Below are 16,399 nucleotides of genomic sequence, written 5' to 3' on the forward strand. Positions count from 1 at the left end.
AGGGAGGAGATCAGGAAAGAGGGCCACCATTGAGGAAGGAGGCCAGGAAGGAGGGCTTTAGTCGAGGGAGGAAATCAGGAAAGAAGGCCACCTTCAAGCGAGGAAGTCAGGAAGGGACACACCATTGAGAGGGTCAGGAAGGAGAATCACCATTGAAGGAGGAGGTTGGGAAGGAGGGTCGACAAGTGCAAAATGCAGACACTCGTGAGGCAGGAAAAGCTTAAATGGGATGTAGAAATAAATTCAATGCAGTGGCAATAGTCCCTTCACCTTGTTCTTCAACCAGGTCTGAAAACACCCACTGCCACAACATCCAACAAAAGCAGATCACTCCTCATATGAGGCAGGCATGAAGTTGTTGTACCACCTGCATTGCAATGAAGGGTTAATTGCAGTCTGCAATCCGCATTTTCGGCGGCTATCAAATTTAGCTCCCCCTGCTACTCTAGTGCTTTCCTAGACAGCTTCAGCTCATCCAAAACTCTGCTACCCATGTTCTACCGGCATTAAAACCTGTTCACCCATCCAGTTCAAAGTCGTCCTCCTTTGATTAAATCCCTTCATGGGTTTGCTCCCCTCTGTTTGCCAGCCCTACAACTCCTCCCAGACTCTCCACCCTTTTGGTTTCCACTTTTTGTGGATTCAACCCTCTCTTTGCTCTGCCATTGGTGACTGTGCCTTGGTCTCATTCTCTGGAATTCTGCCTTTTCTTCTCCACCTCTCTCTCGTCCTTTAAAGCCCTCCTTAAAACCCACCTTTTTGACTAAGTGTTTGGTCACCCCTCTTAAACTCTTCTTCTCTAATTTAGGCAAAGATAAACTGTCCCCATTAGCTGATGGTACAAGGACTGTGTAGTAACTGAAGGTATAGCCTCTCCTACTAGCTATCAGGGTCACGTGATGTTCTTGGAGGCTCCGACCAATGAGCCTTAAGTGCGGGTAATCCGGGGGGTGGGGGCGGCTTCTTGTCGAGGACCTGGTTCAAGCTTGTAGCATCTGAAAAATTCTCAATAAAGTTTATATGTTTCTGGTTGAAACCTGTCTGGTCCGTCATGCGATTACATTTGGCGACGAGGGTAAAATAGCATTGATGCTGCACCTTACCTTGTTTTTTTTTAATTCATTCACGGGATGTGGCGTTTGCTGTCAGGGTCAGCATTTATTGCCCATCCTTAATTGCCCTTGAGAAGGTGGTGGTGAGCTGCCTCCTTGAACCGCTCCAGTCCATGTGGTGCGGGTACACCCACCGTGCTGTTAGGAAGGGAGTTCCAGGATTTTGACCCAGTGTTTGTGCGAGTACATTGAATCTTAAGAAAAAAAGAAAAGAATATTCACCAGTTATGCCACTCGTCAGCAGAATCGATCCTTACAATGCCACTATGGAAGACTGGAGCCAGCATGTGGAACCCCTTGGTTTTTATTTTGTAGTGAACGGAAGTACTGTGGAGGAGAAGCAGAAATCAATCCTTTTGAGTGTATGTGGTAGCAAGACATACAGTCTCATCCACAGCCTGACAGCCCCGAACACGCCCAATTCTAAGTGCTTTAATGAATTAGTGACCTTGAGAAAACGCATTTCCAGCCGAAGCCATCTGTAATAATGCAGAGGTTTAAGTTTAATTGCAGCATTAGGGCCCCGGGGGAGTCCATCGCAACCTATATTGCGAAGTTGAAGCAGTTGATTGAGTACTGCGGCTTCGGGGACACACTATCCCGAGGATAGCTGATTTATATGCAAAGACAGCTGGAGGTAAATCCTATACAAAACTGGACATGAGCCATGCTTACCAACAATCAGAGCTGGATAGCACATCTACAGGATACGTGACCATCAACACGCACAAAGGTCTTTATCTATATACTCACCTACCCTTTGGAGTATCGTCTGTATGTGCAATCATCCAAAGGACAATGGTGAGTCTTTTGTAAGGACTTCCCCCAGTAATAGTACAGCTAGATGATGCTCTGATCACAGGGTCAACTGAAGCCAAACACTTGGCCAACCTGGAAGAGGTGTTAAGAAGATTCTTGGAAGCTGGTGTACGATTAAAGAAAGAGAAATGTACATTCCAAGCGCCGGAAGTTGCTTACCTGGGTCACAGGATGGATGCCATGGATTTTCATCCGGTAGAAAAGAAAGTTAGGGCAATCTTAGATGCACCCTCTCCAACCAGTGTAACTGAACTCAAGTCTTTCCTGGGTATGATCACCTATTATAGCTGCTTCTTGCCAAACTTGTCAACAGCGTTAGCATCATTACACTTGTTAAAAAAGAATCATTGCTGGTCATGGAATTCACAACAGCAGGAAGCCTTTATGAAAGTTAAGAAGCCATTACATTCATCATGTTTATTGGTACGCTGTGACCCATCGAAAGAATCGGTATTAACGTGTGATGCCTCTCCTTATAGTGTGGGAGCTGTGTTATCACACAGAATGGAAGATGGATCAGAAAGGCCAATTGGCTATGTCTGCACAATCCTCTCTACAGCTGAGAAGGATTATTCCCAACTAGAAAAGGAAGGTTTATTGGTGGTATTTGGAGTGAAGAAATTCTGCCAGTATCTGCATGGATGACATTTTGCTATTGTGTCGAACCATAAACCATTAATGGGTTTATTCAGTGAGGATAAGGCCATTCCGCCAATAGCAGCAGCAAGAATTCAACGTTGGGCTTTGATATTATCTGCATATAATTATAACTTTATGAACCGTCCTGGTGTGCATATTGCAAATGCTAACGCACTCAGCCATTTGCCGTTACCAGATAGCATTGTACATGCTCCAGTGCCACAAGAAGTTGTGCTTGTACTGAATTTCTTGGATTCTTCGCCTGTATGCGCAAAGCAAATCAGGAATTGGATGAACAGAGATCCAATTTTGTCGAACGTCAGAGACTTTGTATTGCAAGGGTGGTCAAATTCACCTCTCTTTGAAGAGATGAGACCACTCCATGCCCAAAAAGCAGAGTTAAGTTGTCAAGATGGAATCTTTTTGTGGGGATCAAGAGTTGCCGTCCCTTCGCAAGGAAGAGAACCACTCTTGACAGAGCTTCACTGTGCCCATCCAGGCATACCAAAGATGAAAATGCTTGTGCGAAGCTATGTCTGGTGGCCAGGTATTGACAGTGACATTGAAAGCATAGTCGAGCACTGTCTCCTTTGTCAGCAATAACAGAAGTTGCCTGTTTCAGCTCCACTGTATCCATGGGAGTGGCCTGGTTGACATTGAGTTAGACAACATATTGATCATGCAGGACCATTCTTAGGCACCAAGTTTTTATTGACCGTAGATGCTTATTCTAAATGGATGGACGTGTATGGAGTCAGATCACCGACATCGAGCGTAACTATCGAAAAGCTGCACCATAGTTTTAGTATACATAGCCTATCGGAATTCATCGTTTCTGATAACGGTGCAGTCTTTACCAGTACAGAGTTTCAGAGATTCATGAATTTAAATGGAATCAGACATATTAAAACAGCGCCATGTCATCCCTTATCAAGTGGTTTAGCTAAGAGAGCTGTGCAAACTTTCAAATCTGGAATGAAGAGGCTATCCGAAGGGACTCTAGAAACTCGACTTTCCTGCTTTCTTCTCAATTATCGTACAACACCACATTCAACTACAGGTTCAACGTTGTCTGAATTATTGATGAAACGCCGCCTACGTACAAGTTCAAGGCTGGTGTTTCCAAACTTAGAGGGGAAGGTAGAGGAAATTAGAATAATGAAAAAATTGAATCACGATATTCATAGCAAAGCTTGCGGATTCTGGGAGACACAGTTTTCGTGCGGAATTTTGGAAGTGGACCTTGTTGGGTTCCTGGAACAATGTGTCTCAGAAACTGATCCTTTGTCCTTCCAGGTGGAAGTGGAAGACCAAATTGTTCGAAAACATGTGGACCATCTTTGAAATAGAGAGACATTGCAACAGTCAACCATTCTACTTGTGATTAATGTCGAACTATTAATCCCTGAGGCGACAGATTGACCTGCCCGATGTCTCTGTAGAGTTGCCAAACCCTGAACTGCCACTTTCTAATGAAGTATCTGGCGCTGTAGTTCCTGATCATATCAATCCTGTGGAAGAATCTCAAGTGGTGGGGCTCCGCTGCTCTAGCAAAATAAGGAAAGTGCCTCAGAGAGTTAATCTTTAATCAACTGAGCTGTATATATGTATATGTTGTTGGATATTCAAATGCTCTCCATAAATAGAAACTGTAACAAACTAAAGGGGGAGGAAACATAGTAACTAAAGGTATAACCTCTTCTACTGTCTATCAGGGGTCACGTGATGTTCTTGGAGGCTCCAACCAATGAGCCTTAAGTGCGGATAATCGGGGGTGAGGGGGCAGGGCTTCTTGTCAAGGAGCTGGTTCAAGCATGTAGCATCTGAAAAGCTCTCTGTAATAAAACTTATCTGTTTTTAGTTGAAACCTGTCCAGTACATCAAGTCATTACAGACTGGCAGACCCACATTTAAGATTCTGGGCAAAAGATAGAAGGAGGAATGTTCAGCGAGCAGCAATGACCTGGAACTCACTTCCTATGAGGGTAGTGGAAGCAGAGACGATGAATGTTTTCAAAAGGAAATCAGATAGGCACTTCAGGGAAATAAACTTGCAGGGCTATGGGTTTAGAGTTGGGGGAATGGTACTGATTGGGTTTCTGTACAGTTAGCTGGTATGGACTCGATGGGCTGAATGGCCTCTGCCTGTGCCCTAATGACTCTATGGCTCCTGATGTGCAGCATTGTTCTGTCTTGGAAAACGGGAAGATTTTCATTTTAATGATTGGGATTTAAGGGTCCCGCCCATGGCAGGAAGCGTTGTGGGCGGGACGAAAAATCCCGGCCAATGTTTCCATTGGTACTGTTGCAAGTGGCCTGCAGTGATTCTCCGTTCCTCCCTCCTGGGTACAACAGTGAGCAGCATACTGGGAATGTCACTGACGTCACCTGTTGGCTGCTGGAAGCAACCCGTTGTGAGAAAGTTAAGGACCATGGTGACCTTGACGGCTACAGACACTGCTGCTCGTGCCCTAGTTTGTGGCTCCAGTTGTAGTTGCTACAGGTGACATAGCTCGATCATGAGTGCCTCAAGGTGATGTTCAAGCTCCACAGTGGAACTGAAGAACGAGAATGCAAAAATAAAATACTGCAGGTGCTGGAACACGGAAGTAAAAATAGAATATGCTGGAAATACTCAGCATCCAAGAGGCAGGGAAAGGGGGAGGGGAGGAAAAAGAACAAAATGGAAGGTCTGTGATAGGGTGAAGACAGGAAACAGGATGACAAGAGGGATTATGGTATAAGGCAAAAGGGGTGTGGTAATGAGATAAGTAAGGAAAGAAAAGGCGTGTCTAGAGGTGGTATCAATGGGAAAACGCTGAATCATTCCCAACAGCTGTTATCCAAAAACAAAGAAGGAAAATGAGAACAGAGATTAGAGTCTGAAATTGTTGAACTCAGGCATAAAATTATTAAAAGGTTGGTTAAAGGAGGAGTGAACACACAAGAACACAAGAATTAGAAGCAGGACTAGACCCTTTGACCCTTTGAGCCTGCTCTGCCATCCATTAAGATCATGCTGATTTGACTGTGGTCTCAACTCCACTTTCCTGTCTGTCCCCCATTAACCTTGTCCCTTGTCTATCAAGAAACTATCTAACTCAGCTTTGAACATATTTGATGACCAGCCTCCACTGCCCTCTAGGGAAGAGAATTCCACAGACTAACGACTCTGGGAGAAAAAAAGCTCTCTCCTCATCTCCATCTTAAATGGGAGACCCTAACTTTTAAATGGTGTCCTTTCTTTCTCAGAGATGATAACCCTTTGTTCTAGACCCGCTCAGCCAGAGGAAACATCATGCCTCCATCCATTCTGTCCATCCCTGTCAGAATTTTATACGTTTCAATGAGATCTCCTCTCATTTTTCTAAATTCCAGTGAGTACAGGCCTAGTCGATCCAACCTCTCCCCACACGATAATCCTGCCATCCCAGCAATTAGTCTGGTGAACATTTGCTGCTCTTCCTCAATGGCAAGTATATCCTTTCTTAGGTAAGAAACCAAAACTGCACACAATACTCCAGGTGTGGTCTCACCAAGGCCCTGTACAGCTATAGTAAGATATTGTTGCTCCTGTACTCAAATCCTCTTGCATTGAGGGCCAACATACCATTTTCCTTCCTAACTGCATGCTGCATCTGCATGCTTGCTTTCAGTGATTGGTGTACAAGGACACCCAGGTCCCTTTGTACATCAGCATTTCCCAATCAATCCCCATTTAAATAATACTCTGCCATTCTGTTTTTCCTACTGAAGTGGATAACTTCGCACTTATCCACCTTATCCTGCATCTGCTGTGTATTTGCCCACTCACTCAACTTGTCTAAATCGCTTTGAAACCTCTTACCATCCTCCTCACCACTCACATTCCCATCTAGTTTTGGTGTCGTCAGGAAACTTAGAAATATTACATTTGGTTCCCTCATCCAAATCATTGATATATATTGTGAATAGCTGGGGTCCAAGCACTGATCCCTGCGGTACCCCATTAGTCACTGCCTGCCACTTCGAAAAATACCCTTTTATTCCTACTTTGTTTCCTAACTGCTAACCAATTTTCAATCCATGCCAATATATTACCCTCAATTCCATGTGCTTTAACTTTACACGCTAACCTCTTAGGTGGGACTTTATCAAAAACTTTTTGAAAATCCAAACATACCACATCCACTGGTTCTCCCTTATCTATTCCACTATTTCTCAAAAACCTCCAGTGAGTTTGTCAAATATGATTTCCCTTTCATAAATCCATGTTGACTTTGTCTAATCCCGTTGATATTTTCTAAGTGTCCTGTTATCACATCCTTTATAATAGACTCTTGCATTTCCCCTACTGCTGACGTTAGGCTAACCAGTCTATAATTCCCTGTTTTCTTCCTCCCTCCTTTTTTAAATAGTGGGGTTATATTTGCCACCCTACAATCTGCTTTTACAGTCCACTTTTATGTTCCTTGCAAGTTTACTCCCATACTCTATTATTCCCCTCTTGATCAATCTCTCGGTCCTTCCGATTCTCAGGCTTGCTACTTTTTCTAGCAACTTTATATGACTCCTCTTTGGATCTAATATTTTCCTTAATTTCTTTTGTTAGCCGTGGTTGGGCTGCTTTTCCTGTTGTATTTTTGCACCAGAAAGGAATGTATAACTGTTGCAGTGCCTGCATTCACTCCTTAAATATTAGCTATTGCCTATCCACCGTCATGGCTTTCAATGAAATTTCCCAATCTATCGTAGCCAATTTACCCCTCATACCTTCGTAGTTTCCTTTGTTTAGATTTAGGATCCTAGTTTCAGATTGGACTACTTCACTTTCCAACCTAATGAAGACCTTCCATCCCAAAGGACCCCGTGCAACAAGATTATGAATTAACCACTTATCATTGCACAATACCAAATCTAGGATAACCTGTTTCCTAGTTGGTTCCTCCAAGTATTGATCTAAAAAACCATCTCGTACACACTCCAGGAATTCATCAGCCACAGTATTATTGCTAATTTGGTTTGCCCAATCTATATGTAGATTAAAATCACCCATGATTACTGTAGCACCTTCGTTACATACATCTCTATATTCCTGTTTAATGCCAGCCCCACCTTACCACTACTGTTTGGAGGTCTATAGACAACTCCCACCAATGTTTTTCATCCTTTTTGCTTCTCAGCTCGACCCAGACTGATTCCAGACTGATAGATTGGAGAAGCTGGGGCTGTCCTCCTTGTGGAGGAGAGTTTGAGAGGGGATTTGATAGATGTACTCAAAATGATGAGGGTTTTGAACAGAGTAGATGGGTCAAGAGCGAGAGGACACCGATTTAAGGTGATTGGCAAAGGAAGCAATGGTGACTTAGGAAACACATTTTTACGCAGCGAGTGGTTAGGATTTGGAATACGCTGCCTGAGAGTGTAGCGGAGGCAGGTTCAATCATGGCTTTCAAAAGAGAATTGGATCATTATCCGAAGGGGAAAAATTTGCAGCGCTACAGGCAAAAGGCAGTGGAGTGGCACTAAGTAAGTTGCTCTTGCAGAGGGCTGGCACAGATACGATGGGCCAAGTGGCTTCCTTCTGTGCTCTATGATTCTATGTTGAGTTCCAGAGGGCTGCAAAGTTGAGTCTCAAATTGTCCTTGAGCTTCACTGAAACACTGCAGAAGGCCAAGGTCAGAGAGCTGAAAGTGGGCACAAGTGGAGAATTAAAAACATAGGTGACTAGAAGCTCAAGGTCACTCTTGTAAACTGAATGGAGGTTTTCTGAAAAGTGGTCACCCAAGCGACGTTTAATCTCCCTGATCTAAGAACTTAAGAAATTAGAGCAGAAGTAGACCATTTGGCTCCTCCAGCCTTCTCCACCATTCAATATGATCATGGCTGATCCTCAGCCTCAACTCCACTTTCCCACCCGTTCCCCATATCCCTTGGTTTCCCCGAGAGACCAAAAATATATCTATCTCAGTCTTAAATGTATTCAATGATGGGAATGTTGAGAATTCCATAGATTCATGTTCCTTTGAGTGAAGAAATTTCCCTTCGCCTCAGTCCTAATTGATCGGCCCCTTATCCTGAGACTGTGCCCTCATGTTCTAGATTCTCCAACCAGAGGAAACAACCTCTCAATGTCTACCTTGTCAAACCCCTTCAAAATCTTGTATGGTTCAATGAGATCACCTCTCATTTTTCTGAACTCCAGAGAGTGTAGGCAAATTTACTCAGCCTCTCATCATCGGACAACCCTCTCATCCCAGGAACCAATCTGGTGAATCTTCATTCCACCTCCAATACAAGTATCCTTCCTTAAATATGGAGACCAAAACTGGACACAACACTCCAGGTGTGGTCTCACAAAAGCCCTGTACAACTGTAGCAAGACTTCCTTATTCCTGTACTCTAATCCCCTTGCATTTAAGGCCAAAATGTCATCTGCCATTCTAATTGCTTGCTGCACCTACATGTTAACTTTATGTTCCTTGTACAAGTGCACTCAAGTCCCTCTGAACATTATTATTTACAAGGTTCATGTCTTTTAAAAAATATTTTGCTTTTTTATGCTTACTACCTCACACTTCACCACATTATACTCTATCCGCCACCTTGCCTCCACTCACTTAACCTGCCTGCATTCCTTTGCAGCTTCTTTGTGACCTCCTTATAGCTTGCACTCCCACCTAAATTTGTATCGTCAGCAAACTTAGATACAGTACTCCTGGTTTCTTCATCTAAGTCATTAATAAAGATTGTAAATAGCTGAGGCCCCAGCACTGATCCTTACGGCACTCCACTAGTCATAGCCTGCCAATTTGAAACACCCCATTTATCCATGCTCTTTGTTTCCTATCTTTTAACCAATCCTCTATTCATGTTAGAGCCCCCAACACCTTGAGTATTAACCTTTTGTATGGCACCTTATTGAATACCCTTTGGCAATAAGAGGTAACCGGATTGTGAGCAGTGAATACTGATAATTACATTGAAAGAAAGACAAGTAAATTGCTGTTTCACCTGGAAGAAGTGTTTGGAGTTCTAGACTGTAGCTGTTGGAAATGATCCTGCATTGCACCATCACCTCTTTTGCCACATAATCTGTCCTGTCTTCTACCTTCCCTTTGAAGTCTGATTTGTCTCTAACTTCTTCCTGTTCTGATGAAAGTTCGTTGACCCGAAACATTGGGTGGAATTTAACGGAGCCCGCTGGAGTGGACATGGTGGAGGAGCTGGGAGAATCAGGCAGAAATACCTGCATCGTCTTCCCGACGTCGGGAAAATTGTCCCAAATTAAATTGGGGTGGGAAGGTCCGACGCAGGATTCCTGCCCACCGACGGTGGGACGTCAGTTAGGCTCATCAACAAGCTACTTTAGAGCAATTATCCCTGAGTTCGCTGGAATTTAATGGTGGTTCAAGGATTTAATGGGATTCACACAGCTCTCCCACGCCTCTCAAAGGCTGTCTCGCAACCCCTGATAAGTGGCCTTGTAGGGTTGGGTTCACTCATGGTCAGACACTCAGTGCCCAATCGAGGATCTGGTGTCAGGAGGTGTGGGTGCTAAAAGCTACTTTTCTTGCCCCGCTCTTGCCTCTGACCCCCCCACCCCGCCACCGCCTTCCATCTCCATTGACCCCCTCCTTACAACCCCCATCCTTGTGTTCAGGGATCCAGTGGAAGTTCTCAGGCTGGGCCCAGAAGCATCACTGGCAGCAGCCACCACTCCTGGTGATGCTGCTGATAATTGGTGCCTTGTGTCTTATACAGTAAATAAGCCCAAGGTATTGACAGTGGGAGGGACCCCCTTCACTGGCACTGAGTCCTGGCCATTAAATCTGTTTTTCTCTCTCTCTGCAGATGTTGCCTGACCTGCTGAATAGTTGTAGCACTTTACCTGAGGTATGAGACGTACTCCTTGAAGACCCACTGTGGATATTTCCCCTGTGCAGTGCCCTTCGTCTTGTTCATTTACCAACTGCCCCCTCTCTCTCTTATCTCCTTTGCTGCTTTCTCTCTTCCTCCAGCCCCAAAGGCAGGCTTAAAAAAAACCCCACCTACGATGGTAAGAAAACTGTGTTCAAGGGAGACAAAAGCAGTTCAGCACCAGCAAATTTTAATCCGTTGAAGTCACAATTCAGTTGTAGAATGCATAAAATAGGGAGAAAACAATCACCCATAAGTTATGATCATCGAATCAGTGAATGGCTACGACAAAGGAGACTACTCGGCCCATCAAGTCCAGCCCACTTCTTTCTGTAACCCTGCAAATTTTTTCCAATTCTCTTTTGAAAACAAGATTGTATCTGCTTCCACCACACTCTCAGGCAGCGCATTCCGGACCGTAACCACTTGCTGCATAAAAAAACTGTTTCCTCATGTTGCTCTCAGCATTTTTGTCAATCTGTGTCTTCTTGTTCTCGTCCCTTCTGTCAATAGGACCCAGGGTGATTTTGAACATCTCTCTCAAATCTCCTCTCGACTTTTTCTTCTCTGAGAAGAATAGCCCCAGCTTCTCCAATTTACCCACATGCACGAGCCCCTCAGCACCAGAACCATTCTTGTAAATCTTTTATTCAACCTCTTCAAAGCCTTCACATCCTTCCTAAAATGCAGTGCTCAGAATTATACATAATACTCCAGGTAAGGCTGAATCAGGCTTTATACATTATGAAATTATGACCTATATACCCACGTCCAACGCGCTAATATTATCAAGGAAAGCAGTGGTCCTAGTACTGACCCCATGGGAAAAACAATTGTACACCTTCCAGCAGTCTGAAAAGCTATCGCTGATTCAACTTTGCATCCATACTGCCACTTTCCCTTTTATTCCATGGGTTTCAACTTTGCTGACAAGCCTACTGCGTGGGACTTTATCAAATGCATTTTGAAAGTCCATGTACAGAACATCAACCACTTTATTGTTATCAACCCTTTCAGTTACCTCATCAAAAAATCAATGCAATTAGTTGGACATTTGTTTTAATTCATTCATAGGATGTGGCTGTCACTGGCTTGGCCAGCATTTATTGCCCATCCCAAAATGCCCTTGAGAAGGTGGGGGTGAGCCCCTTCTTGAACTGCTGCAGTCCATTAGGTGTAGGTATACCCACAGTGCTTTTGGGGAGGGAGTTCCAGGATTTTGACCCAGCGACAGTGAAGGAACGGCGATATATTTCCAAGCCAGGATGGTGTGTGAATGTGATTTGCCTTTAACAAGTCTGAACTGGCCTTCTTTAATTAATCTGCAGTTGCACAAGTGACTGTTAATTTTGTCCCAGATTATTATTTCGAAAAGCTTTCCCATCACTGAGGTTAAACTGACTGGCCTTTATTTTGTTGGCTTTGTCCTTAGACCTTTTGTTGAACAAGGGGCAACATGTGCAATTCTCCAGTCCTTTGGAACCACCCAAACCACACCCCCACCCCCACCTCTGTATCTTAAGAGGATTGGAAGTTTATGGTCAGTATCTCTGCAATTTCTAACTTCACTAGCCTCAACAATCTCAGATACATCCCATCCGATCCTGTCGACTTATCAATTTTAAGTCCAGCCAACATCTCTAATATCTCTGATTTATCAAATTTTTAACCCATCTAGTATGTCAACTATTTCCTCTTTCACTATGACTTTGGTAGCGTCTGTTTCCTTGGTAAAGAGCAGATTAAAATGCTCATTCAGTATCTTAGCCATGCCCTTTGATTCTTATGTGTAGGTTTCTCTTTTGGTCCCTAATTGGTCCCATCCCTCCTTTTACTATGTTTTTAATATTCATGTGTCTATTGAAAAACCAACAAGGACAAATCAGTGACTCATCTGTTTGGAGATGATGTGGTTCTTAAATGGTGCTCTCCTGTTGATGCCATGATTTACTGAACGAGTTTACCACATGATTTAGTGCAGCACTGCGAGAGCCATTTTCAATGAACACTACAACGAGCACTGAAGCCTTATTCGAATATTATAATGAACATTTTTAAGACTTTCGGTGCATTCTCTAGATGCATATGGAAGAAATTGATCCAGTATGTGCTTGGAGTCCTTCTTTACGGAATGAGTATGTGTATGCCATCTGCCATATTGGATTCCTATGTGCCTGATTTACACTGTAAAATGATGGGCAGCATGATTGATGTTCCCTCCTAGTTTCTATCCAATTTCTATTGCCGAGAAACCTGCTTAGGTACTGGTGTGCAGTGTTCAACACTTGTCCTCCCTTCTGGAAAATGACATTCATCTTGTTAAATTAACATTTGGTCCTGTATGAGTAGAACAGAGTGCTTCTCTTCCATACCCTCAGATGCAGATATGGACCAACAAGGAGGGCTGCCAACTGTTCCGGATTGGTCTGAAGTCTCCAGGGATTGAAGATCAATCTCCAGGGCATTGCTGTGTTCAACCCTGGAGAAAAATCATAGAGACATTAAAAAATAATTTTTTTTTTGTAATTTTCTTTGAACATTTTTCTTTCCCAGATATAAAAAAATTGAAAATGGTGGGGAGAAAATTCTGTTTGGCTGACAGTCAAGCATCATCCAATTGGGTAATGAGTCTTTTTGCTTTCCAGTTGGTGTAGGAAGGCAATGCATCACAAGTATGGATGTGTTGGCTGACTAATGGCTGGAGTGTGGGGTCAAGTCATGTGATGAAACTTCCAGGAATACATTTAATCACGGTTGGCGACCCTACCAACCCTTCCAGCATTAACAATCAGAAGCATTAAAATTGCGTATTAGTGTAAGTTATTATTACATTTCCTTCAATGATCTAGATTGTTCTCCTTTCAGCCACGACTTTTGAAATTACACTTCTTATACATCATGGGGACTGTCGGAACAATTTTAAAGTTATTCAGCATATCTTTGGGTGAGTAAACTACATAACAGTGTGCACTTTACAATAAGGCGTAAACATAGTGAAAACTTGTTCCATATTTATGTTCTTGCTCTCCCATCTAATTTTCCATCTCTTTTCTCTTGTTATGCTGGTGTTTGGTTCCAAGGTGACAAGCAGCCCACCAATGCCTCTCCTAAGTGGCCATTCTTCATGGGTGCCTCTAGATAATGAATGTCAGCAGTTTGTGTAAGAGAAAGGCATCAATGCTGCTGAGTCCAATCCTGTCCACACATGTACCATTCCAATAGAGCTGTGTCCAATCCTGTCCACATATGCACCATTCCAATAGAGCGGAGTCCAATCCTGTCCACACATGTACCTTCCCAACAGGAATCATTGGGCACTGATCAGAATTGGGGTCCCTGGCTGACATTTCACTTCCCTACCTGAGGGGAAAAAGAGAAAGATCTTACATTTATATATAGCGTTTTTCATGACCTCAAGATGATCCAAAGTGCTGTAAGACTCTTAAACATGGGGCCTCACTTCCCTCTAAGATTTGGACTCTAGGTATCAATGACACGAAACAAACTTTGGACACAATTTCCATTTTATATGGAAAATCTTTATTAACCCACTCAGCAATAGTATAAAAGCAAAAAACTGCGGATGCTGGAAATCCAAAGCAAAAACAAAAATACCTGGAAAAACTCAGCAGGTCTGACAGCATCTGCGGAGAGGAACACAGTTAACATTTCGAGTCCACATACAGACTCGAAACGTTAACTGTATTCCTCTCCGCGGATGCTGTCAGACCTGCTGAGTTTTTCCAGGTATTTTTGTTTTTGTTCAGCAATAGTATATATTTACAACACTAGTTGCTTAGTAAGTCCCGCGTACTGTCGCTTGTTCCGGGAGCTCAGTCCGCTGAACAAAGTCTTCCACGTGACTTGCCGTGACTGACCATGTCACCTTTCCCTGGCTGTAGCAATAATGTCCTTGTGGACTGTGGCTTTATACCCCTTTTTGACCCTGGTCCCTTGACATATAAAGTAATTGTAAAGTAATGGGAGCCCAGCACATCAGCACAAAAGATAAGGCTGAAGCATTTGCAACAATCTTCAGCTAGAAGTGCTGAATGGATGATGCAGATGCATCTTGGCCTCATCCGGAGGACCCAGCATCACATATGCCAGTTTTCAGCCAAGCTGATTCACTCCCTGTGATATTAAGAAATGACTGAAGGCACTGGATACTGCAAAGGTTATGGGCCCTGACAATATTCCGGTAATAGCACTGAAGACTTGTGTTCCAGTACTTGCCGCGATCCCTAGCCAAATTGTTCCAGTACAGCTACAACACTGGCATCTACCCAGCTATGTGGAAAATTGCCCAGGTATGTCCCACCACAAAAAGGACAAATCCAACCCGGCCAATTACCACCCAATCAGTCTACTCTCAAACAAAGTAAAGTGGTGGAAGGGGTCATCAACAGTGCTATCAAGCAGCAGTTGCTTAGTAATAACCTGCTCACTGATGCTCAGTTTGGGTTCTGCCAGGATCACTCAGCTCCTGACCTCATTATGGCCTTGGTTCAATCACGGACAAAAGAGCTGAACTCCAGAGGTGAGGTGAGAGCGACTAAGCTTGACATCACGGCAGCATTTGGCCGAGTGTGGCATCAGGGACCCCTAGCAAAACCAGTCAATGGGAATCAAGGGCAAAACTCTCCACTGGTCCTAGTCTACCTAGCACAAAGGGAGATGCTTGTGGTTGTTGGAGGTCAATCATCTCAGTTCCAGGTCATCACTGCAGAAGTTCCTCAGGGCAGTGTCCTAGGCCCAACCATCTTCAGCTGCTTCATCAATGACCTTCCTTCCATCATAAGGTCAGAAGTGGGGATGTTCACTGATGATTGCACAAAGTTCAACACCATTCAGACACTGAAGCAGCCCATGTCCAAATGCAGAAAGACCTAGATAATATCAAGACTTGGGCTGACAAGTGATAAGTAATATTCGTGCCACACAAGTGGCAGGCAATGACCATCTCTAGTAAAAGAGAATCTAACCATGACCTTTTGACATTCAATGGCATTACCATCACTAAATCCCCCACTATCTCTTGGATGAAAGGGATCAAAGAATATGGGGAGAAAGCGGGAGCAGGCTATTGAGTTGGATGATCAGCCATGATCATAGTGAATAGTTGAGCAGGCTCGAAGGGCCAAATGGCTTACTCCTGCTCACATTTTCTATGTTTCTATCGACATCCTGGGGGTTACCATTGACCAGAAATTGAACTGGACTAGCCATATAAATACTGTGGCTACAAGAGCAGGTCGAAGGCTAGGAATCCTGAGGTGAGTAAACCACCTCCACACTTCCCAAAGCCTGTCCACCATCTACAAGTCAGGAATGTGATGGAATACTCTCCACTTGCCTGGATGAGTACAGCTCCAATAACACTCAAGAAGCTTAATAATATCCAGGACAAAAGCAGTCCATTTGATTGTCACCCCATCCACAAACCTTCACTCCCTCTACCACTGATGCACAGCGGCAGCAGTGTGTATCATCTACGAGATGCACTGCAAGAACTCACCAATGGTCATTGGTTTGCACCTTCCAAACCCACGACCACTATCATCTAAAAGGACAAGGGCCGCAGATGCATGGGAACACCAAGTTCCCCTCCAAGTCACTCACCATCCTGACTTGGAAATACAATCGCTATTCCTTCACAGTCGCTGGGTCTAAATCATGGAACTGCCTCCCTAACAGCACTGTGGGTGTACCTACACCACATGGGCTGCAGTGGTTCAAGAAGGCAGCTCACCATCACCTTCTCAGGGGCCATTAAGGATGGGCAATATATGCTGCCCTAGCCAGCGATGTCCACATCCCATGAATGAATAAAAAAATTGCACCATCTGTTTGCGTTTCAGTGCCTTATCAATCCCACCATGGATATGCAAGACCACCTGCACGTGGTCATTCCCTCCTCTCAGCTGGGG

General features: G+C 43.9%; 1 protein-coding gene across 3 annotated transcripts in view; it reads left to right on the forward strand.

Moving 5' to 3' along the window:
• LOC144691810 (immunoglobulin superfamily member 5-like) overlaps positions 1–16,399 on the forward strand; it is a 108,058-nt gene that overhangs the window by 17,372 nt on the left and 74,287 nt on the right. For 2 of the 3 annotated variants that reach the window (XM_078560317.1, XM_078560316.1), the window contains one exon: positions 13,335–13,413. In XM_078560317.1, coding sequence (XP_078416443.1) covers positions 13,368–13,413 — 46 coding nt within the window. In that variant the 5' untranslated portion in view covers positions 13,335–13,367. Of the gene's footprint in view, positions 1–10,403; positions 10,446–13,334; positions 13,414–16,399 lie in introns of all 3 variants that reach the window. The other variant, XM_078560314.1, reaches the window with a different exon arrangement.

Source organism: Cetorhinus maximus, chromosome 16, assembly GCF_964194155.1.
Source record: "Cetorhinus maximus chromosome 16, sCetMax3.hap1.1, whole genome shotgun sequence".
In the NCBI taxonomy this organism is placed as follows: Eukaryota; Metazoa; Chordata; class Chondrichthyes; order Lamniformes; family Cetorhinidae; genus Cetorhinus; species Cetorhinus maximus.